Genomic DNA, 25,982 nt, shown 5'->3' on the forward strand with positions numbered 1-25,982 from the left:
ACTGGGTCCACAGTGATTCTCAATACCACATCCTATAGAAGTCAGCCAATGACACAGAAAGCATCACTCAAAAGTTGGCAGAGCAAAAATAAATTGCATTCCACCTGGAGTAACAATTCAGGACCTAATCCTGTACCTGTTGTGTGCCTATTATGAGGAATTGTGTTCTCAACTCTCAATGATTTTAATGAGATTCGAGGTTCCTAAGCACCTCTTACGCACTGCCTGGGTTCGTATGTGGTTGGGGCTTTATTAACTATACATAAAAATACTCTTGGCTGGAGACTTTGTTATTTGGGAACTGAACTTAAAAAATGTGACTGTCACCAGGCAAGAGATAAGGTTGTTTCTGTTCCCCCACACCACACCATGACCTCTGTAATGCAATCAGGGATTTTTCCCCCACACCAGTAGAAATTAGAGTTTAGACAGCAGCAGACATTTATTTGAATTTAAACCCTTGGTAGAGAGCAAGGACAGCCTTTTTATTTGTTCATACATTTTAATGAATCCTGAGCAGTACATCTCCGGTTCTTCTCTTTGCTGGAGTAATTTCAGTGTGTTTCTATGTGTGTTGCTTTTGTTCAGTAAAACAAAGGGGGCACTAATGGCATAATTTGGGCTATGAATGCTGCCACTGTGTTGCTTTGTGTTCCTCTGGAAATTCTACAGAGTCTTATATTGTACTGATTTACAGCAAGCCCAGAAGACTCAAGAGGGTAGGGAAATAGGTAGGCCGTGATTGTACTTTAAATACACAGGGAGGTAGTGGTTGTGGAGGATGTTTATGGTGGTGCAAGGCTCATTCAAGCCTCTACTATTATACCTTTTTTGTATTTATGGTTCAGAGACTGTAGCTGACTTCCTGAACTATATAACTAGAGATATTCTGAAACTGCGTCTGACAGAAAAACTAAATTTTCTAGAATATCTAGTTCTAGGATGTTTTAATTCATAAGAATTAATCCACCTCCTCTTCTCCTTAATCACCCTACTGCTTGGTTCTCAAAATGTTTAGCTCTGCAGATTACCACTTACTAACCACTGATCATTTTTAAACTACAATGTAAGATTATTGTCCTATACCCCTCCTTTCCCCCTTTCTTTCTTCCATAATCTCTCATATTTTACAATGAGGCTTAATGGAAGTATTTGTTCTTAAGTACAATGGTATACCTTGGACCTTTCCTGTTCCTTCTCCAAATAGACTAAAGAATAAAGGGGAGGGGATGTCAAAAGGAGATGCATGTGCTAAACCCCCTTGATGGTTTGTCCTACCAAGGTCAATGCCACAAGTACCACTTACTTTAAAGGGAACAGGATGAAGTTTCTTATTAATTCTGCTTAAAGTGAGTTTGGAGTTTATTAATATTTTAGCATTGTTTGGGATGGTCATGGGTGGAAATTGCATGGCTACTGGAAGAAAAATATTAGTTAGCTAGAGCCAATCTAAAAACACCATAAGGCTTTAGTACAAGTCCTACTCCCATAATGATGTTTTCTATTCCCCCATCCCCTTGTGTCCATCCCCGATGCGGGCAATATTATTCATGTGTCCTTTGCCCACGTCCTAATCAAATGCAATTTGTCTGATTCTGCCAGGACTATTTGTTACAAAGACAAAACTGGCAACTGATGGGGGTCGATTCCTTCCTTCACAAAGTCCAGAGGGAAGTTAGCAGGTTTATGGTAGTGGTATGCCCGCCTTAGGGTGGGTGCACCTAAAAGCTGGCTGGGACGAGCCAGTATGGGAAGAAAGGTCGCCTAGGATTAGAGTCTGCCAGCCCACACCTTAGGGCCTGTCCCCTACTGACGTCACTAGGGATTCTCTGACGTCAGCGGGCAAGCACCCAGTGCAGTGGGAGTTCAGCAGGAAGCCAAGAGAGGCTGGTCCCAGAGCGAGGCGGCGAGGAGGATTCGAACGCTCAACCCTCGCCCTAGCGGGTGGGGTGTTCTCGCCCCCTCGCCACGCTTCCCCGAGCGCGCGCGCGCGGGGCCCGCCCCGCCCCTGGGAGGTGGCGGTTTGGCGACGCCCTGACGCACCGCCTCCGGCCGGGCGCTGCTCGGTTGCGTGCCGGCGTCGCGGAACGCCACGTCTGGCTGGTGGGCGGCTGGACCAATGGGCTCCGGGCGCGCCTGCGCTGCTGTCCCCGTCCCGGCTCCGCGTCGCGGCGGGTTGAGGCGGAGGGAGGGGGGAAGATGGCGGCGCCCGTCCTGCTGCGAGTGTCGGTGCCGCGCTGGGAGCGGGTGGCCCGCTACGCGGTGTGCGCGGCCGGCATCCTGCTTTCTCTCTACGCCTGCCACCTGGAGCGGGAGAAGGGCCGCGACCTCCGCTATCGGGCCCTGTGTGACTTCAGCGAGCGAGTCCGCTGCTCCGCCGCCATCGCTTCCCGGTGAGGGGGCAGTGGCCAGGAGCTGGGGCCCGCGGCAGGGACGCGGCGGGAGGGAGGGAAGTGGGAGAGCCCGGCGTCGGGGCGGGAGGAACAGGGCCGTGGGGCTGGGTCCTGGCGGGGGATGTGAGGCGGACTCGGGGATGGTGGCCGGCGCGGAGACCGGCGCTTCTCCGGGCGGTGACGGGAAGGACCCGCTGCAGCCCCCGGTGAGGCGGTTCCCGGCGTGCGTTTCCTTTTCCCCCAGGGCGGAGGAGACGCAGAGTCGCACGGTGCCGCCCTCAGTCTCTCGCCGGGGCCTGTAGGACTTGGTGGCTTGGGACGAATTTTGAAGGGGGGTTGTCAGTAGAGCCCCTCGAGCGAGGGTGGAGGGGCCCGTCGGACACGTTGGCTCATTTCACTCTGCCAGATTGGGCTCTGCCTTCAGATTGGTTCTGGTGGAGACAGCCTTGGGGAAATGGTCATTGAACCACTGCCTTGTGATAACGGAGGGTGGGTCCAGACCTGCGGGAATGCTGCTCTTGAGTCATTCACTGAGGGAGCGGGGTAGGAATTGCTCTTCTACTTGTAAACACCACCCGAGTGTGGTGGCATTTTAAAGACTAACAAGTGTAATTTTAGCAGGCATAAGCTTTCCCGAGGCTCAGCTCGCTTTGTCAGATGCAGTGTGTCTTTTGTGGCGAGCAAGAAGGGCTTGAGGGTTAAGTACATGCGGTTTGTGTTTTGTACTCAGTGGGTGGTTAGGGCGACAAGCATTTTTTGGTAAACTGTGGTTCGTCAAAATAAAGTGGTGTAAATAATCAGTGTGTGAGGAAAATATTTGAGAGATTGGATGTTTAGGTTGTTTAATTTTAACAGAAATAGCTGAAGTGGTTTTTTTAAAAAATAGGAATGACTTTTTAATCTAAGAAACAAGAGAATTATCCAAAGACAGCATTCAGTTGGTTGTTAGAAATCTCTCTGTTTTTTTAACAAGTTGTAGAGCTGGAGGGACTTGGTCCTTCAAATGTACACAGTACATACCCCAAACAGCTTCCTTATTTTTTTTAAAAAGTGTTGTTTTGTTTTTTGATTGGTTTTGGGATAAGGTATCCATGACTATTACTTCAAACACCAAAGGCTGAATTTCGGTCAGAGTTGCAGAAATGTCTTTTTTTCCTATTTAATGTAAATATTTTAGCAGTCAAAATACTTAATTTAGGCATTTATCATATTGTCATGTCAGGATTTAATCATGGGGAAAAATAATCCTGTAATAAGTCAAAAAAGCACATGGGACTTGGTCTCCAAATTTAGTATAACTGTACAGGCAGTACTTATTCTTAAAACTAATTTTACTGTGATCGAAACCAATGTTGCAAGATACTGTATTGAGATGTGTACGTACAAATACGTCTGAAAGGCAGTTTCTGTTGAATCTGGGTGAGGACTTAATTTTTGCTTTTCTGCGAATCATCAGATTAATTTTTCAGCCAAGAAAAAGGCTTCAGAATTGGTCCTGTCTCTTTGAGAAATAACTTGAAATCATCAAGTTTTCTTTCTCTTCAGGTTGATGGTCAAACAACTAAAACAATTAAATTAAAACTATCATTAAGGGACTCATGTTAAACTACTCAAGCATCATAAACAATATAATTGTTACCAAAGCTGTAACAAAAAATCAAAAGTCTGGTCCTGTGTGTTTTGGTTGAGTGGGGCAACAACCACAGTAGTCAGTTTTTCCAACTTTTGGACCAGAAGTCAGTTGGAGTCCTGTAGTCCTAAATAACACATTCAGGATTAGCCAATAGGTTTGTACACCTGAGTGTTGAGTTCCTGTGATGTGAACTTTTGTGTGTTTTCTATATAACTTTATAGACACTTCAAGAGCCTCAGAGCATGCAGTGTTATCAAGGAAGTAGCAAACATTTGATATGCTCAAGTTATTTGTGCAAGCACCAAAGAAATAACTCAAGACGGGTGGAGCAGGCATGCAAAAGGAATTTGTGGAACAGGTGATATTGAGCCATGCAAGTTCTCTTCTGTCACAACCACATTTGGAGAAGAATGTGCTTCCATAAGAATGCACTTTCAACAAACAATCTTCCAAAACTTAAGTGAGAGGACTTGCTATGGCATGGGAGCTGTGCATTTTTGTTGAAAGAATAGTAACTCTTAAACAAATCTCCACTTGGTGTTTTTTTTTAATCTTTTTTATATTGTTTCTTGACTTTCATTGTTTTTCAGTTTACTAGTTGCTGACACCTCCAGCAATAGTACTGTTTTGTTGGAACTTATGTTCCAGTTAAACTTGGCGGAAACTGAAGGCTCAAATTATGGTGTTCCAGCATTTTATTCTAGTCATTTTAGTGTTAACTTACTGTTCTGATCAACTGTTTAAATTCACAGTTCAACAGCAAATAGAGTACTTAGCTGTCTTTTTACAGCTGAAAGACTAGTCTTTAATTTGTTAGGCTTTGTCTACGCTACAAAGATAAGTCGACCTATGTTAGGTTGACTTACAGCCACCGCATGAATTATTGTGGTGGCTGATGTCCACGCTAACCTTCTTGGGTGGTGGTGCATATCCTCACCAGGAATGCTTCCACTAACCTAAGAGGGGCAGTGTGGGGAGCTGAGAACCTGGGCTCTCATCCCTGCTGGCAGCTCCTTGCTGGGAGCCCCACTGCCCCACAGGTGTCTGGGGTGCTGCCCTCCCCCTGTGCCCCCCCCCTTTCCTGCTCCTGTCCAGCTGCCGGGGCTTCTCGCTCTGTGGGGTCCAGTGTGAAGTGGGGTCCAGCCACTCCACTCTCCAAGGGAGAGGGGGGCAGCAGGGCTCTAGTTGCCCAGATTTCTTGTCAATTTCATGGCTCCAGAAATTGACAAGAATGAGAGCCAACAGCCATGTCAGGAAGACAGATAGGAGTTGCGTTGCCCTGTCTACGCCAACATAAGCCCTACACCTCTCACTGAGGTGATTTTTATGATGTCAGCTTAGCAGGGGAGTTACATCGGCGATAGGAACATTTCAGTGTGGACATCTCCACTGTTTTGTTGACAAAAGCTGACTTTTGTGGACAAAGCTCTGTAGACCAGCCCTAGTGTTGCGCAACAGTTTTCTTCCTTATGCTAGATTTGTGACTGGAATTTGAATGGGATTTGATGGTTTGTAGATGAATCCACTATTCCTTTTCTTAAAGTGTTGGCACAAATGGTGGATTGAATAAAAACGTGCAGTTGATGTGTTTAGATTAAAAGTTAAATGTGTAATTTAGCTAGGCTATACATTAATTTATTCTCCTTTGATCTGGTCAGTTTGGGAATTAATTTTCTGGTCTTCAGGGAAGATATTTTTTTCATTAATAAACTGTTAGCAGTTCACAAGTCATTCATAAGCTGAATCAGGTATTGACTCTGCATTGAAAATGGAAATAATTCGTGTAGGCTACCATTGATGGGGAGAGGCCTGGAAAATCATGTATCTGGAGATTGATTAATCTTGAAGAATTCATCAGAAAAATCTAGCTTCTCACTTTTCTATGTGAAATATAAGCTTTCTGTTGAGTTTATTTCAAGCTATGAGGTCACTCTAAAATGACAGTTTGCTCAACATTACAAGACCACTTTTAAAAGTATTCCCTCTAATAAGTATAAGAATAATGTACTATAGTACACTTGAATATAAATTTTATTTTGCTATAAATGGCAAACTGCATAAAGAGGGCCTAATTTTAGAATTAACGCTCTTTATACTCAGATAAGGAAGTATAATGCTTATATTTAACTGAAAAAGTTACCTTGTGAGTTAAAAGTAACTTCCTAAAAATAAGTATTGAGGCAAATTACTCTTTAGTATGATTGCTGAATACAAGAAATCTGTTATCCTATTAATACCTCTTACATGTTATGTAGTAACTTTTTCTTTCTACCATTTTATCTTCCTTTGGTGATGGAATGCTCTCCACTTATTTGTATTGACCCTTCAGTAACATGGGAAGGCTTGGGAGACTTCCAAATGTCCAGGAGGGAGTTCACAAACTACCAATTGGTAAAAAGCAAAAGTTAGCAAGAACATTGTAAACTCATGTTACTACATCTGAGAAAAATGTTAGGAATTAAGAAAACATGCAAAATCTTCACTTGGCAGTTACAGTAATTGTTTTAATAACTTAATTCTTTTATGTTTAAGAATGATTGTAAGTAGCTGGTAACAATCCTAATTACAATGAAATCTGTTAATAGCAGTCACTAAGGAACTGATAGTCTAGTGATTACTTACAGCAGGCTATTCCAGAGTAGCTTCAAAAAAACCCAAAATGAAACATGCAAGGACGTTCTTGCTACTTTCATGTTAAAAAGTTAAATTTAAATTTAAAATCCTCTCATTGATGGCTTAGATTTTTTTTTCTGCTTTGTCCTTTGCGTACTGCAGAGGACTGTTTCAGGTCTTCTGATATGTTTCTGTTTCCTGGCTATCTTCCCAGTTGATCTTTAAATGTCTTATGGAGTGGAGCATGTCTGCGTATGGCTATTAATGCAGAGCCTCCTAATCCAAATTGTGTTAACATGTTAGTGCAACTCTAAGACAAATTTCTGGTGGTTAGTATGAGTGACCACTAGAAGAGGTTTAATTCTATATCTTGAACAATATCTCCAGCCTTCACCAAGTGGGTGTATGTGGATGGTTTGGAAATAGTCAATATTGATCTAGTTTGGCACCTTCAGTTTACCCATCAGATAACTTATAGAATAAAGATAAGTCCAATAGCTTTTAGGTATTGACATTGATTTGGGTGTGACTCTTTGAACAAGCTGTTCAGGAACTCTATATTCAGATTGTTACAAAATGTGGAAGGACATGGGCTATCAACAATTGAAACCCTTTCTAAGGGGATTATGCTGAAAAAAATTTGGTGGCTGTATGTATATCATGGAAGAAATGTATTTGGATAGTTGGATTTAAAAAGTCATTAATTTATAAATATGTTCTAGAAAACTTTGATGTTTTTGTGAATAAGTCTATTCAGTTCTCAAGTTGTCTGATGTAGAGTTCTTTGTACCATGGTATCTGTTCACCAGTTCATCAAATACAATTAATAAATAGTGATTAGGGTTTGTCGACATATAAAAGTTGTACTTCTATAACAATCTGGCATAGGTAAAGTGGTGCAACCCCCTATTTTCGATATTTGATACTGGTATTAAAATGCTTATACCAGTATAGTTTATTTCCCTACAGAAAGCGGAATAAGATGTACAGACGAATGTGATCGCATCCATACTGGAACTTTTACCGGTTTAACTATTTTTTTAATCATATCCCTAACCAAAATTGTTATACTGGTAAAACCTTTGAGAATAGACAAGGTCTTAGATATAATTAAGGTCAAGTTCACAAGAACCACCCCTAAACCATATCTAAACAAATGGGACATAAATCAAAGCTGCTTTGACCTCAGACCTAACCTGATGTTTATATTGCAGGTTCCTATTCAGTTCTGTTGTGGGGCAGTTCCTGCAAACTTGATGTCTGTCAAGTTTGCTTGATTCCAAGTTAAGAACATTTTATAGCAGTTATCTTTCTCTTTAATGGTAAGTCCACTGACACCAGCATTTTTCTATTGCTGTAGCTTCAAGAGAATATTCAAATATTTTTAACCCTGACTATTGCAACTATTAGTTACTGAGATAAGGTAAGAAACCGTAATGGCAGGTTGGGTTAGAAAGCCGAATAGCCTGTCTACCAATTCTTTGTGAACTGGCTTAGCAAACAGTGTTAATTTAATATTTAAAATTTTAGCGGATTTTTTTATTAGTATTATTCATTCTTTAGTAGTGAAACATCAATACAGATTGGCTTTTGGTTAGTCTTTTGTGACTTCAACCACATTGAGTGCAAGCTCGTATTTTTGTTGGTCATCATTGATTCAGTGCAGCAAAAAATAAAAGTTTCAGTAGTAGATCTTTCTTGAAGGTCAAGAGCGTGTGGACACTGAGCTGCAGTAATTCCTATAGTATTTAAGCTACCATGGTAGCTATGTTATATGAAAACACAGCTCCATCGGTGTTGATCTTAAAATGCCTTCTGAGGGGTTTAACTAGGCTTCTGTAGTTTACATTGAACTGAAGGCTTTTAGATTGTTAGTTTTGGGCAGTCCCAGAGCAAAAATACCAGGATACTTGAAAACTTTTGCAATTAGTCTATAATATGGGTTAATCATTTTTGCTGTATGAAAGAAGTTGTTTTGAAAGCCACTAGTATGTTATAGTTACTTTCCAAATCTTATTTTCAGTGCAGAAACTTGCCACCTGCTATACCATATACTGTGCTATATTAAACAATCTATTCTTGCGTCGACCTAGCTACTGCCTCTTAGGGAGATGGATTAACTACAGCGACAGGAGGAACCCCTCTTGTTGCTGTAGTAAGCCTGTGCACTGAAGCACTACAGCAGCACAGCTGCAGTGGTTTACGTGTAGACATACTGGGCGTAATTTAGCAAAACAAAACTTAGCTAGGATTGAATAAATTGTTAAGTCTTATTTTGAAGAGCCAACAGTGTCAGCTCTAAAATTGTTCATCTGCTTGTGAATCTGCTATAAATCTAAAAGCTGAAATATGTGAGATCATAGGATAGCTATTATGTAAATGGAAAAGGTATATAGAATAAAATTCCTTCGTTTTTAAGCATGCTAATATTTAAAATTAAGTATGAAAGTAAATGTATGAACTGTATTTTTGAGCACTCTTGGCAAGGTTACAAACTGGAACTTTGAATCTATTACTTGTTGGTTTTTAAAGAGCTTCAATTAAGACTGGCAGTGTGACCCGAGTGACCCTTACATCTGTGAACTGGGCTTAATCTAAAGTCTCTAGAGAAGTTGTGCAAAAGCAGCAACCAAGGTTCTTACCATTGCTACATATTTTTAACACACTTTCTAGGTCCTTCAATCAAAAGCTGATGTAAAGATCAAAGGTGCACCACCTAAATTGAGGCCAGCTTTACTGACCTTATTAGAACTTGTATTCCAATTGAATCTGGGTGTGTAGTGTATGCCGGTGATTTGATTCCTGGCAATCAATTTTAAGTTTTTTATTATGCCCAGCAAGTTTGGAATTGCCTTCATTTTCAGTTTGTGACACTGATAGCGCTTGCAGCTCCTAAACCAGCGTTAAACATGTAAGATGTTTATTTGATCATTTGTAAGTTACTTTGACGTATAATAGCGCAGATGCTATTTAAAGTCTTTTTAGCTGCCTTTTCTAACTTATAATGGAACAGCCAATTCTTCAGGTGCACTCTTTTGGCTCTGTTCTTGAACATCAGTGAAATACATAGCTGACCAGAGCTAATGATTAACAGTTTCTAAGCTTTCATAGAGCGTTCATCATGGATGGACAAAATGACATCTGTGCCTCTTGTAACGGGAGGAAGACAAGTGTCAAATATAGCAATAATTACATATATTTAGTAAAACATTAAGAATTTGATGCTTCTGAGCCTTTTTAAATATCACAAGTCAAAATAGGCAACATCTAGAGGGTGTGACAATCTTCCACTTTTTAAAAGGGACATAGTGTGAATAGAATTGTGTGCAGTATTTACAGTTTTAGTGATTCTGGTAAAGCTAGATAAACTGTTCTAAATCTGTTGTGTGCCAAGTTCTTTCACGGTGAAGTCTTTTTTACATAAATTTTTAGAAACCCTTTCAAGTCATAAAGTTGTTTAAAACATTAGAGGTATTAGTGGCAAATAAATTGCGCTGACAAGCTGTGATAACTTGAATGAGGAAAAATTTAAAATGGTATTCTGAAGTTCTCTTTGAAGCATACAACAAAATGTTTCCTAAAGGAAGCTTCTTTTAAAAGTGCCTTAAAATTCATGCAAATTGCCTCTCCTCTGAGTGAAACTTGCTTGTGGCATAAGTATACGTGCAAGATATAATTTTTGTGTAACACCAAATCATGCAGCACTTCCGTCTGCATTACTTTGGCAACTGAACCCTGGTCTAGGAGTGTGCAGTCACAAGTCAATAAAGGGAAGGAATTGGTGATCTGGAGCAGTGCATTTTTTCTGTGTTTTCGAGTTTATTGCACCAACCCGTCTTTTATTATTAACTGTTGTATTTCATTGAATTTTCTTTTTCTGATTAATGTTAACTTTGTTATAAGATGAATAGGGACTTGACACCAGTACTGTATGTAAAACAGTAGCATTTTATAAGGTGAAAATCATTGGCACTGAAGAACTTTTGAGCAGTAAGGCTAACAAATTAGCACTGTATAATAAAGTAAGACTGGAATTATAGCTCAAAATGATTCCTCAACTTTTAGTGTCCAAAACAACAGAACCAGTAAAATATGTGGCACTGATTGTTCTACTAATTACCAATTCCCATGCAGTTGCTACCATTGAGTAGGGCACCCAGTTTCTGTAGTTTGTCGAAGACAAGTCTGTTGAATCTCTCAGACAAGTCGATAAGAGTTTTGCTGCAACTGTAAAGCAATATATGTCCTCCAAAATCCTTCACTGGCTATGGAATGGAAACGAGAAAGAATACAGAAATTGAACTTTCATGTGAACCATGCAGGAATTTCCACAAGAATATTGAAAATAAAATTAAATTACATAGGCAGGGAATCAGATGCATCATCACCAAGACTGTGAAGATCTCCCATTTGTAAAGGCCTCTTTAGTAAAACCACAATCTGCTTCTTCCACCTAAATAAGCTCCAAAAAATCTTAGAGCATCCAATATTTCAATATGATTCAGATTTACGGAGGTTTGTATGGGTGTGGATTTTAAGCACAGGTGGGGGATACGGCGCAATGTGGGAAAAGGTTCTGGAAAAGCACGGCATTAACCTAAACAAACAGCAATGCTACATTTGAAACAATGGCCTTGGGCAACATGGAAGAACAGCTTCATGAATCTCAGAACTGTTAGAAGTCCTATTACTGAAAGCTTTAATAATAATAGCTGAGATGGAAATCTGCCCACATGCCTATTCTTACTATGGATGGAAAAACTAACTCTCCCAATATCAAATCCATGGTTTACTATGCCATTTGGAGCCTATTTATTAAAGAACCTATTTTGTTTATATAAAAAAGAAGCTAGTCAGAAAATCATCTGCACCAGAATAACAAAATACGAAAGTCAAGGAACATGTGGTTAATGTGAAAATCACATGTTAATCTGATAACATAGAAATTGCCATACACATTGGTTCTCAACAAGGGGTACACGTACCCCGGGAATACAAAGAGGTCTTCCAGGGGGTATATCAACTCATCTAGCTATTTGCCTAGTTTTACAATAGGCTACATAAAAAGCACTAGTCAAGTCAGTACAAACTAAAATTTCATACAGACAGTGACTTGTTTATATTGCTTTATATACTATACAATGAAAGTAAGTACCATATTTGTATTCCAATCAATTTATTTTATAATATGGTAAAAATGAGAAAGTAAGCAATTTTTCAGTAATAACGTGCTGTGACACTTTTGTATTTTTGTCTTATTTTGTAAGCAAGTAGTTTTAAAGTGAGGTGAAATTTGGGGTTCACAAGACGAATCAGACTCCTGAAAGACATACAGGAGTCTGGAAAGGTTGAGAACTGGCTTGTGATCCATCTAGTCTAGTATCCTGTCTCTGACTCTGGCCAGACAGATGCTTTAAAGGAAGCTACAAGAATGTAGGCAGATGTGGGATAATCTGTGCCCCATGAAAGTCTCATCCTACCCCTAATAGTATGGTTTAAATCTTGAAGCCTGCACTTTGTACCTTCTCCTGTTGCAAGTATCCACTTGAATCTACGGAGAGCACTCAGTGAGGTGAAGCTCTATGTTTTAATGCAGGCTCAAGTATTTGTTACCAAGAGACTAAATGGCATGACCTAGTGTGATTGTCAGCTAAGAAAGTCTTGTGAGTTTAGTTATTTACCTTGCACTCATCACCATGGGGTATGAATATATCTTTGGTCAACTCTACAGTTCTAATTATTTGAAGACTTTTGTTTGTATGGACACGGAACTACATATTTAAAGGAAGTTATGTTTTTGTAAAGCTGCTAATTTTCTTTGGGAGGCTGAAAAGGGAAGCATCTAACTTAGTTTGGAACTTCTGTAGTTTGGTAGTTTGGTAGTTTGGAGAATACAAAATCAAGTGTGAAACATCAATAACTGAAGTCTGTGGGATCTGATCCTGCAGTTTATTCTAAAGTCCATGGTGGTTTTGCTAATGGAAAGATTCTGAGGTCAGCCCTGTAATGAGGGGCTCACTAAATTTAGCCGTCTGAATGTAACTGTAAAAAGATCAGGATGGTGGAGATGTTTTCAACATGGACTAGTTCATTATGTATTTTGTTGTCCTTGTTTGTAGCTTTAAAGGCTTGAAGTGTTATGTTTCAGCCCATGAAGGGCATCTTGCATCCTATTTCTCAGCCCTACAGTATAAATAAAGGAGCCTGTAGTCTAGGCTGTGTCTACACTACAAATTACTTTGGTATAATTTATGTTGCTGAGAGGTGTGAATAATCCGCAGCCCCGAGCGACATAAGTTATACTGACTTAAGCACTGGTGTGGACAGTGCTATGTGGGTGGGTTAGATTCTGTGGCCTACAGTGTGCAGGAGATCAGACTAGATCATGACCCTTCTGACCTTAGTCTATGAGTCTGTGTCAGCTAGACAAGCACTCCTGCCGAAATAGCTATCGCCTGTTGTGGAGACAGGAGTTTAAGCCGACTGGAGAGCTCTCTCCATCAGAAGCTGTAGCTGCTGTAGTATGGACTAGCTTAAGAGACAAAGCAAGTAAACTTTTCTACACCAAATGGAAGATGCAAGATGTTTAGGGTCCCATTTCAGTTTAAAAAAAGCATTCTTTATGTATCCATACATTTTTGTGCAATTTCTCTATGGAAAGAGCTTTATCATCTTGTGCAGTACTGCACAGCCATCCATTAGAATTTGGATGGTGTTTGGTGAGCTATGTATGCAAGCCACCTTACTTATTAAAACTATGCAAGTTTTAATGCAGATGAAGCACTATGCTATCAGCAATAGAGGCAGCCTCCATCAGGACGTAGAAAATGGTTGGCAACCTACCACAGACAAATTAATAAACTATTTGCTCATATTGATCCCAAAGCCACTGCCACAGAGCGCATAGGATCTTCTCTTGCAAAGGTACATCAACTGAGTTTCCCAAAACTGTGATTTTGCCACTACAACCCTCTACAGCAGAGAACTAATAATTTACAAGAGACTTTAAAAAATACAGAATATGAACACACATTCAGTACCCAAAATGCAAATACAGTAAAAATTCTGAAGTGGGATTTTCTTTGTACTTCCAATTGAGAGAACAGAATGAAGCAGAGAAGTTATGTGCATGCCCAAACTACAAGGAAACTGGTTTGTACAAAGGTTTGAAAAGATACTTGTAGAAAAAAGGTTGTACTTTGTTGTAAATATAATTGTGTGTTGTTAAATATCTACTTGATGCTACTCCGGCATTTTATCTCTGTTTGATAAATTTGACTGCTCGAATCAGTACTCGTAACCAGTTCATAAGAACGGCTTCTTTCTACCCCTCATTCTCACCCACAGGCTACCCATAGGCTAAAAATTTTTCCAGAACAACACAGAAATTTAGGGCTCATATATATTTATTTATATGAAAGGTAGCTTGCTCCATATTCTTGAGAGGCATAATACTTAGGTCGATGTAGTGGGTGACTTGTATCTGTGGGAGCTACATTTTAGTGTAGAAGCTTACAAAGTTAGGTCGATGTAAGCTTGAGATTAGTTCTGGGGAGGGATGTTATGAGTAAAGTTAAACCTGTGCAAAAGTGTTTGCAGGACTGAGGTCAAAATAGATAAGAGCATAATACCTGGACTGAAAATCCACTTGCCATAGGAAGCTTTCCACCAATAAATAAGGCCATAAACTTCAATTTTTGCCTAGTGTAAGATTTAATTTAAAAAAACCCACCCTTCTTTGCCCATACTTGGTTTGCTGAGCGAACTGAGCATTTTGCTATTTTTAACACTGGAAGAGCAAATTGTTAAGCAATATGGGTTTTAATATTTATACTTTAATTTAATTTCTCAGGCATTCATCATGAGGGCTAGGAGAATGTGGATTCATGTAGCATTTCTGAGGAACACACTCATACTGAGGAACAAATTACTGTGGTTTTATGACTCTTGACTATATAGTCATACACTATCTAGGAACTGGCATGTAATTCTCTATGCAGTTTTTGGGGAAAAGAATGAGGGGGTTGGAGGGCATAGTAGTTAAACCAATAAGCCCACTTTTCCAAAGTGGCTGTTTTGCTAACTAAATCTGATCTTCTGAGGATGTTTTGAAAATGTTGCTCATAGAAGCTTCCCTGATTTGGAAGTGTTTTGGAATTGAACACTAAATCATCCTCATCAGGGCTATTAAAGTGTGGGAAGGTCAGACTTCGGGAACTTTAGCCTGATAGTTGGAGGAAATGCAGGTGATATCTATAGTAATAGAAATCTAATGTTCTGTAATTTAACACTACTTCAGTGTTCAGATTATTTTGTTTATCTATTTTTTCAGGTGTCACTTTTAAAAAAATTATCCTTGCTTTGTTCTGACCACTAACATTTCTTGAAATGTTCAACCTTAGAGAGGAGGACACCCTCTTAGAGAGGAACCCTAGCACAAATACTCAGTTGTTGATTAAAAATTCCTTATTACTGTAGCTGCTATTTTTATACTATTACTTTTGTAACTTTATCACTAAAAATTGTAGCTTGCCCAGTTGAGATGCTACATCAGAACTGCATTCTTTATGACACTCATAAGAATAAGATTTTGCTAAAGGTACCTTTAGCAAAGGTACCCTCAGTATGTGTTGTATGTGTTGGCAAGATTTTCAAACTGATAACTCCTAGAGAAAGACTCTTTATAATGTGTCTTGCATTATTTGTGGATATACTGGCACTGAATGTACTAAATCACAACTTCTAGCATGGATGTATGGGATAGTGTTGTATCCAGGGCACTCTCACTGTGGCAAGTTACTTGTTTTCTAACACAAAGTTTGAACTACATATAGGGACTGCTCTAGTTATACTAGAACATCCTCCTGTGGTGCTAACGTGAAAATTTGGGTTAGAAAGTAGCAGATCTCAAATCTGGGATGATTGGTGTTTATTATTTTACAGATGGGGTCGAGGATTTGGTCTGTTGGGTTCCATCTTTGGAAAGGACAGTGCAATAAATCAGCCAAACAGTGTCTTTGGACTTGTATTTTATATACTACAAATGTTACTTGGTAAGTATTTAATTCTCTTTGTGGCCTAAGGTATATGACAACACCATTCTGTAGATGTTACTAAAATAGGATATTTGATATTAACATTGCTAAGCCTGGATGAAACCACAATAAACTGCATTGATGCAAGTCACAATCTACACCACTCTAGCTGTCCAGCCACAGTAGTAGCTCTAAAACCCCCAATAACATCAAGACTTACTTTGTTTGCTTTTAGTATTCTTCTATACCATTAATATAAGCACTGGCACAAAGACTGCATTTGGATTTTCATAACTATACTCTTTAAGATTGGGTTATGCATTGGAAAAGGAAAAATCAAATTGGATTTGTATGAGTTACATGTGGAATACTGTGGCAGGCAGGCAGGCAAACAAGTGAAATGAGATGTGTGACCAGTAGCATGTGCAAACCCACCTCTGCCTGGCCTGTATAATCTGATATAAAACCTATGAAAATGTTCATAGACCTAACCTGATCAACCTGCAACTTTCCCATAATTCAGGAACATGAAAGATGATGAAAATAGTACTCAAACTTCTGATCAAAAAAGAACTGTAATACAGAACCTAGAAACTCTGTTCCACATTGTGATTTGCAACCAGGCTGGATAAAAATCAAGCATTTTTTAATTTAAATCAGATTTTTTTTATTTTTTTAATCAATAAAATACTAAATTTCTCTCTCATTTAAAAAATAACAGATACAATTAAATCTCATCACAAACATGCCAAACCTACACTTAGTCTCATAAAAATGAATTAATGGCTCTACTCTGTCCAGGGTAACTACCAGCTCTTGCTTCTTGAAACCTCTGGGCTTTCAGTTTCTGAGCAGACTGAAGTCATGTGCAAAAAAAAGACACAGGCTGGATAAGATTGTTGTTCTGTGCTTATGTGGTGGTGGAGCTGGGCCAAGCAAGGCAGAGGAGTTAGTTAAGGCGCTGTCTTAAAGACAGAGACAAAGGACGGAGGCAGAGTAGAAAGGAACAGTGGAGTGGACTGGAAAGAAAAATGGAAGACATTATTCAGTACACACACAGCTTCCTATATTCCCCCACACTTTTGCCACAGAAAAACTGTCATGGCTTCTGGGTGTAAGAGAGACCCTATCTGAGAATATTTTGAAGAAATTCCTTCCCTGGGTAAAAAAGGAAAATGTGTCAAGTGCAAGAAGGAGATGCAGGGCCTAGTTACAAGAATGAAACATCATAATGAAAACTGCTTATTGGGAGAAAATGATGTGGATGAAGATGTGGATAAGTCTGAAGAACAATGTGGATCAACTGGTTAGTAACTTAAATAATACACTTTGCAATGCATCATTCTTTAAGACTCTCTCTATGCCTTTTAGTATAAGTGTGATTTAACAAGTAAATTGCCAAGCTGTTTGCTACATTGGATGTTGCTAGAAAAAAAAGTTTAGCATAGCTAATTCGTTAACTAGGTTTAGAATCTATCATCCAAGTATGCAGCACAGAAAGCTGCAGTAAGAGAAATCTAGAGTTGCCAGTTGCCACTGGGTCTTATTTTATGTTACATAATACATGCCCCTTGTTTTGGACCATCATGGCCACAGACCATAATGGTGATGCCATAAGTCAATTCCCTATTTTACTTCAGCATAACTCAGCTTTCCCAAGGAACCCCATCCTATACTTGTTTCTCAAAAAACAGAAGTGCCAGTGAGTTCTATGGAGCTTAATTCAAAATTAAGTGCACTTTAAGTGCAGTCAGTCTTAGCTTTTTTGGTAATTTGGAATCGGATCTGCATCCTTGCTGAAAAAAAACGTAAATGATTAACTGAATAACAGAGTGAGAAGAATTGAGAAGAACAACTATTCAAAATCATTTCTGAATTTTGTTTCAGGATTCCATTTAAGCATAAGAGACTTTGACTGTGACTATCTATCTGCAGCAACTTCAGAGTCATCCATTGATACTTTTAGCAGCAGTGCTGCAACTAAAAGTATTTCAGACAACAAAGTATCAGTAGCAAGCAAAATATTTCAATATCCCGTAAAACCACCACCATGGATGGGTTTGTAGTAAGGACCAGCAAATACCAACAAGACACCATAGATTAAAAGATTGCTCGGTTCATTTATGCCACAAATTCTCCTTTTTGCATTGTTAACAATAAACACTTCATTGACATGGTTGAGTCCTTACTATCAGGCTGCACTCCACCTGGTAGAGCAGACATTGGTGGAAGGTTGCTAGACACAGTGTATGAGAAGGAACTTGAACAGCATGCAAGAAATACTGAGGGGAAATTTGCCAGTTTAAGCCTTGATGGGTGGAGCAATGTACACAATGATCCAGTAATATGTGCCTGTGCGACAACAGAAGAAGGGGTTGCATATCTTTCAGAAACAATAGATAGATCGGGAAATGCCCACACAACAGAGTATTTAAAAGAATTGGCAGTGAAAGTCGTAATAAACTGTGAACAAAAATTTAACTGTCATGTGCGCAGTTTTGTCACAGACAATGCTGCAACGTGGCAAAATGAGAAGATACTTAGAAGAAAAAATGGAAGGATGCTCCTTAATAACATATGGCTGCAGTGCCCATTTAATGCATCTTTTAGCCAAAGATTTAAGTACGTCTTCTCCAGGAATAAAAGAAAATGTTGTTGAAGTTGCAAAATACTTCTGTAACAATCATTTTGCTTCAGCTTCACTGAAGAGAGCAGGAGGATCCAAACTAATTCTCCCTCAAGATGTTCGATGGAATTCTGTGGTTGATTGTTTTGAACAATTTATTAAGAACTGGCCTATTCTCATAAAACGTTGTGAAGAAAACCATGATAAAATAGATGGAAGTATCTCATCCAAAGTATCTAACATTGGATTAAAGAGGCATGTAAAGGATATGATCAGTATACTGAAGCCTATATCCATAGCCTTAAACAAACTTCAGAGAAATTGTTGCTGCATTGCTGATGCTGTTGAAATTTGGAAGGCACTTCACGAGACATTGAAGAAAGAAATACCTCACCAGAAAGTTAAACTGCAGCAAGCACTAACTCCACCTCATTTTCTTGCAAACATTATTGACCCCAGATATAAATGTAGATGCCTAACTTCTGAAGAAGAGGATGCTGCCATGGCATGGGCATCTCAAAATCACTCCTCAGTTATGCCAGTCCATAATACATTTCAGGGCTGGAGCAGAACCATTTAAACAGTACATGTTTACTGATGTTTTGTACAAAGTCACTCCCCTGAATTGGTGGAAATGATTAGCCAAGCAACTTGAAACAGAGTTCCTTCAGTTGCTAAGCCAACTTTTCACAGCAGTAGCTTCCTCTTCAGGCACAGAGAATATTTTAATCGTTTGGTATTATTCACTCAAAGCTAAGAAATTGACTAGGAGTTGAAAAAGCAGGAAAACTCGTATTTCTGTTTCAGTCTATGAATAAAAATGACAGCGGGAGTGGGGAAGATAAGAACTATTTGTAGAAGTTTTAAGGACAGCATGTGTTTAGTGTGTTGATGACTTGTCTGTTAGAGTTAATAACATTTGAAAATAAAAAAAAAAGTTTAGGGACAGCTGGCAACTCAGGAGACTGCTGCAATTGCAAATGTGAAACTTATGTAACATTTAAGATTTAGTTTAATAAAATATAAGTGCTGGTGTGTGTGTGATTTAGTGTACTGCTGCTGCATCTGCAGATTGACACAGGTACTGAGTATTATGTACTATTCCCTAAATTAATAAAAATGAAGTTATCTAAAAAATTGCACAAAGTATACCCTGCTAGATGTTGTAAAATGCTGTATTGAGTTGTAAATTAACATGGTTTAGTGATCAAATTTGCATCATTGTTTAAGAAATATGTGAAAAGTATCAGTGGGAAACTTGATTTAAATCAATGATTTTCTCTTGGGGATTTAAATCAAACCACCGTTTGCAACCATTGTGGACTTACGGTATTTTAATTAGAGCTGTATGAATACAAGCTCACTAAATGGAAATAGTTAAAATTTTAGTTGTCTCATTTTTTGGGATTTTTTTTTTGCTTTAAGTCTGGAACGAGAGCATTAAAATAGCAATAGTAATTTTCTGTCTTTCGTTGCAGGTATGACAGCAAGTGCAGTAGCAGCTCTAATCCTCATGACATCCTCCATAGTGTCAGTAGTAGGGTCATTGTACCTGGCATACATTCTGTACTTTGTGCTGAAGGAATTTTGCATTATTTGTGTCATCACATATTTGCTGAACTTCATTCTCTTTATCATCAACTACAAACGACTAGTTTACTTGAATGAGGCCTGGAAACGGCAACTCCAACCCAAACAGGAATAACACATGTTTGAACTTTTGACCGACAGTCTGAAGACCTGACTTCCATTTAAGTTTATTTTGCAGTAATTTTTTATTTTTCATATCAGATACTTTTCCCAAGAATCATAACTGATTTTTTAATAACTGTAAATTGGAAGGGGCCCTAGACAATTTCTGTGCTAATCTTCATTTTAAATATGGCTACAAAAGAGAGAGCTCTAATTCAATCAAAGACAAGCTTTAACTTTACTTTGAAGAAGTTTCTTAGCCACACAAAATCTAGACTCCTCACAATTTGTAAAGTGGGTAACACTTGCTAGAAAATATCCTGTGTATAAATTCAACTTCAGATATAACAAGATGTGATCATGACATTTAAGTATGCTAGAATAGAGGTACCATATTTAATGTTGCCATGTTTACAGTATGCGTATTACATTTTTAGCAGATGGACTTAAACATGTAGATTTGATTAAAACATGATATTGTAAATAACTAGAAATATTGGATCCATTCCTGCAGAACTCTGTGTACAGTCAATTTTGTTAGTGTAGCAACTTTAAGAATGTTCAGCTTATAGCTGATTGATTGGAAATAATGGAAGGAATGAGCCCATATAGATCGCATTTTGTGAGAAGCACTAGTAATAGTGAGTGCAGCAACACAAGTGATGGTTAGCTTCGCTCCACCTTTTTCCCCTATTAATGAAAATGGAATTAAAGTTAAAACTTCCAGTATATCCAGTAATGAAATTGTGATTTAATATCTGTACAGAATAAGACTGTTTGACAAGGCCTGCAAAAAGCCACTATTAATACAGGAAGGGGGGTGGTACTCGGAAACTGGAGGAATCTCTATATAAGACATGTGAGTAGCACTTCTTGAAATGTCTGAATTTTCATGCAGATCTGTTTTTCATTTTAAACTGGTGTCAGACAGCCAAACAGTGTTACCATCAGCAATCTGACATTACATTTGAAGGCTGCAAAATAGAATTGCCATTTACAATGAGTACCGATGACTTACTGGGCTGGTTGAATAATGCACTGACTAAACAGAAATTTCACTGATCTTGTTCAGGATCTTTGATTTGTTTTATATTTAGAAATGAACTTTAGGACTGACGTATTGGCCTTTCAAAGGGCCTTATCTGTATGGGATAAGTAGGTAAACATGCTCTTCAAAATGAAACACAGTTATGCTATCATTGCTCTTTCTAATAACTATTTTTAAAAAATAAACAAAATTGTAAGCAGTGTTTCTACACTCTATCCTGAAACAGAATGTTGAAAGTGCCTTCTGTCTAAAATTGTTAAACCAAATATTTTGTGTGTTGAACTTGGCAGGCAGAAGTGTCCTTGCTTTTTAACAAATAAAAAACTTGCAGTATGTAGAAAAGTATTCTATAGTCCAGTTTAGTCCTTAGAATGAGAAGTGGTAGCAATAGTATTGGTTCCTGTTCACTTAAGCCCATAGGTTACAGACAGTCTTGTAGGGCTGATAATCTGATACTTCATTTACCCTCAAAAAAACTAAATACTGTATTCTCTGAAACTTGGTGAATTCAAAATACATTGATTCAACAGTTTCCCATAGCTGGTGCCATGCTTCTTCTGCCCTCATGTCAGCTAGATTAAACTAAATCTTTTAAAGAATAAATCTTCAGATTTAGAAGCTAAATTTAGTTGATTCTACTAAATGTGAGTCTACTTAAGGGACGCTGTTCTTATGTGTGTTGTATTGTAAAATGGATTAAAACACTAAAGTGTTGAAAATAAATTTAATCGTGTGAAAGTATGATGTATAATAGTGATAATAGATATTTAGGATGAATTCACAACAGTATTGAAATGACTATTGAGGTAACTTTCTGGTTCTTACCCTGGATGTAGGTGGAGATTGATTTATGGATAGAGTTCTATGGTATGAGTAACATCTGTTACATGTAACACTAAACAACATCTCTCTGGTTAACGACTCTAGAAAACTATTCATTAAATACATTTTATATTGACCAGAGTAGAGCTAAAGCTTGTCTTGATGTTTAGTTCTGTCTCAAATGCCTTGAACTTTGACATGAGACATGAGCAACTTTAAACTGAGTACCTCAAAGTTTTACCCTCTCCTTGCTCGAGGTTTGGGAAACACCACTGTTGAACATGTTGTATGGATTTATTTTGATACATTCATGTGATCTGCTACACTAAGGCATCTCTTCAGTGAAAGAAGAGGTGAACATGTGCTGCTTGAAATGATTAGTCACAGTGCTAATCTCTCAGAATAAGCAGCAGTGGGGACAAGTAATAAATGATTATTTGGTCTAATTAATGACTTAATGCATAAAAACTCTCAAACTATCCACTGAAAATATAGGTATTGACTATTTTCACTGTGTCCATGTGCTTAACTGTGTGGGCATGGTCTGTAACTTCGAAGCTGGTTTAGCAGAATCATTCAGGGCCAGATTTCCAGAAGGCACCCACTTGTAGCCCCTGTTTGTGTGTACATCAGGCTTGGCCTCCATAAGAATTTGCAACTATGCTTCGTGCACACTCTTGCAAATCTGACCCTTAATTTTAAATCTTACATGCTTTTCTAGTATTTACTTTATATGTCACCCTAAAATGGAAGTAACACTTGCTAGAAATGACTCCTTCCTCTTGTTTCTGTTTTGTTTTAGAGAAAATGCAATTTGTGTGAATGAAGGGCAAAACAACTAGATTCTTGGTAGAAACTTGGACCCTTCTGCTTCCAATTCTTGACCTCTCTTCTTTACTGCTGTTAATGAGAGACTGAATTATTCTTCCAGTAAAACAGCTCAGGTCATAATTTGTAGTGTGCCAGGAATCAGACTAGTACTTGATCCAGCCCTTCCTTCCCAGCCAAAATAAATACCATGCTAAATGTACTAGAAGATTCTAATTTGAGCTTTTTTCAAATTAAAGGTAACTTCTGGTAAACTTTCATGGAAATACTGGGGTACAAGAATAAGGCTAAATGTTGGCAAATAATATCCAGACATAAAAAAACAAAAAAACTTGAATCTTAACTGGCTTCAGCCATCATAAGGTAAAATGCTTTTCTTCAAAGCACAAAAATTGTTCAAAATTTGGACTTCTGCCATTTCAGGTTTTGGAGGAGGAGGAGAAGAATCAAATCCCAAAACTTGCTTAGGAAACAAACATTCCTGAAAAGTCGTCTTACTGTAAGATATTTGCTACAAGAAGGCCAATGAAACATTTCCCAACACTTTAAGTATCAGAGATGAGAACAAATCTCTTCACTTAGAAGAGAGAAATTTCTGTATACTGTAGTACTTGTCTTCTGCTGTACTAAGTCTCTGATAGGTATTGCTTGGTCAAAAAGATCGGTTAGGTGCTTCAGGAGGCACATGTGACTCCTAATTTGTTTGAACTAAACTTAAATAAACAATCTGATAAAACTTGACTTTGGTTCAGCCAACGTTGTTTAAACATGATCTAGACAAGACTAGTCCAAAAAAGGTGAAGTATTCCATTACTGTAAAACTGTATTAAGCATGGCCTAAATATTAGGTGTGTGTTCTGTATAGTATGTTCCATCTAATATTTATTACTAGTGCTTTAAACTCCAGAATAAAACATCCATTTAAAGTGGAGTCATTGGGCAGATGTTCCTTTTATCAGTATACATTGAGATACTCTATATCAGAGGTTTAGGATACAATTTTGCTAACAGGTAAAGAAAACCAATGTAAATACATAAGAATGTTTATTTGTTGCACATAACTTTTTTGGTATAAAAAATAAATGTAGAAATTACCTGTGGACGTCTTGCTGCAATCATTCTTATACTGCAGTAGTGCAGTTCAAACAAAGAGCTTGAATGAACCCAATCAGAGGCCTTTTTGGACTTGGTCTGAGCCTTAGAAACTGTTTTTAAAGCCGGTACTGTAATCTTGTCTGTTGAAATGTACTCAGTTGTGATTTTTTTTTTCAAAAGAAGATGTGTGTTAGCAGTAGAAGGTTGAAGCATTTAGTCCTCAGAGATACTAGTTAAGAAAATTCCTGTAGCTTCATTGTGTATTGCTGAATGTTGTGTGCACATGAGTGTGTAAAGGTTGAGCAGCATTGATTTGAGGATTTACTGTTTACAATTCTTCAAGCAACATGCAAACATGTTCCTAGGTATGTTACTTTAATCACTTCCTTTTCTTAGGTCTAAAGATCTGCTTTAACTCCACTCTGACAACATCTTAGTATTCTAAACCTGCACTACGTGTTCCTTTTTGTTTAAATTTGCAATGAGCTGCGGAGAATTTAAACAGGGAATGAGCCTCTCCTTGAAATGTGTGCTCACCATACAAATGGATGTTGAAGCCTTACATCTGTCTTGTTGGACTGAACAAAAGTGTAGCTTTCTCTACTGAAGTTGCAAGTCCTGTGCATATTTTAGGGATCTGAGTCCTAGTTTGTAATGCATTAACCATGTCAAATCTGTCTCTGTATCTTGATGTGGCAGCTGTTGGTATGTCATTCTGTCAGTGTTGAAATGGGGAAGAAAACTTAAACAAATTAAAGTTTAGAAATTAAGAAGTTTTTTAATTACTTTCAAACACTGGTAATGGGATTAATATGGTATTCAGCAATGTACTGGATAACATTTGAGTGACTGCTTTTTAACATGGATAAACTTTTATATTCTGGGTTTCAGTTAATTAGGAAATCTGTAAAACTAATGCTCTGTAAACATGACTTATACTCATAGGCTGGGTCTTCTTTTGGAAACTAAAGGAAAATTGTTCTGACTTCTGTAGTGAGTACATTTCCTTTTTATTACTGCATGTGGTAATTAGCATTGCTCTTGGGTTCTAATGTGTGCTTCAAGAGTGGAGAACACTATATGCTACCATCCAATAAATGGCGGCAACTGTTTTTCTTTATTTATGGGCGGAAATTTAAGTCACTTAGCTCAGGCCATCAGAAGGAGACAGGTGCATACAGGAGCCCCACAAGTGACAGTATGCTTAATCATTCTAGTGTCAGATGAGGGTGTGCAGAAATGGGGGTGCTGATGCAGTTTAATGCACATCAATTATCCAAAATCTAGTAAGCAATCTTTGCTCAGGACCATGGATGTGAAAAGGTGATGCTGCTGTAGGCCTAGACTTACAATGTTTTTGTAAGAAGTTTTTATAATAACTACCTCCACTATATTAGCTTCAGATCAGGCATTATTGCCAAGATCTTCTATGAGCACTAGTGTGCACTCTTATCTTCCATTTTAAAACCTAAACTCTGACTTCTTTGAGATGGGATTGCAGCCCATTAGGTAAGGCCGGCACTCTGAATCATTGTACAATAGATGAATCTGCACATCTAACTTCAACGAATCTTTCCACCCCACAATGTGGAGGGTGCTGTAGTATCTGTATTTCAACCCAGTGTTATAGGATAGTGCTCAGGTCAGACGTGGAAAAAGTTAATTTATCTATTGAAAATACTACTGTAATTTGACCTTCAAATGTGAATTAAGCTCCTCCTAAGATGAAAGTCAGGGCTGCATCTCATCCTTGTAGTCCTAGTAGGGAAATTCATACTTTAAAAACTGGCACTGCTATACCTAGATATATCTATTTCTGACATTGGCTGGAGGGGTAAGGGTAGACGCTACTGTGGAACACAAACTACTTAATGTAGTATACATTCCACACTAACTAAAATTTGTTATGTTCCCTTACAGTAGAGCAATCCTAATCAATTACAGTACACATTTTAGGCATCAGAGGTTAGAGCGGAAATGGTGACTCTTTTGGAACGGGAAATCCAGGATAGGGTATGTAAACACTACGATACTAGACATTGGGAGATATGCATTAGCTCTCCCGATCTACCTCTCTAAAATACTTTTAGTTATTAAGAGTTAAGTATCCACTTTACCACCTGCAAACATGCAGCCTATTGATATTAATTTTCTTTGTATATATTTCAATCTGCCTTGTGTTTTGTATTAAATAGAA

The 25,982-nt window shown here is 38.3% G+C and overlaps 1 protein-coding gene across 1 annotated transcript; it reads left to right on the top strand.

Moving 5' to 3' along the window:
* Positions 1-1,755: 1,755 nt before the first annotated feature.
* On the top strand, positions 1,756-25,902 carry VKORC1L1 (vitamin K epoxide reductase complex subunit 1 like 1). Its single transcript, XM_067537953.1, has 3 exons — positions 1,756-2,393; positions 15,583-15,692; positions 19,779-25,902. The coding sequence occupies exons 1-3, from the start codon at positions 2,200-2,202 to the stop codon at positions 20,003-20,005; spliced, it is 531 nt and encodes a 176-aa protein (XP_067394054.1). The 5' UTR covers positions 1,756-2,199; the 3' UTR covers positions 20,006-25,902.
* The last annotated feature ends 80 nt before the right edge of the window (positions 25,903-25,982 follow it).

The sequence above is a fragment of the Emydura macquarii genome, unplaced genomic scaffold (assembly GCF_026122565.2).
Source record: "Emydura macquarii macquarii isolate MOO-44397 ecotype Brisbane River unplaced genomic scaffold, CSIRO-AGI_Emac_v2 contig_450, whole genome shotgun sequence".
Taxonomy (NCBI): Eukaryota; Metazoa; Chordata; order Testudines; family Chelidae; genus Emydura; species Emydura macquarii.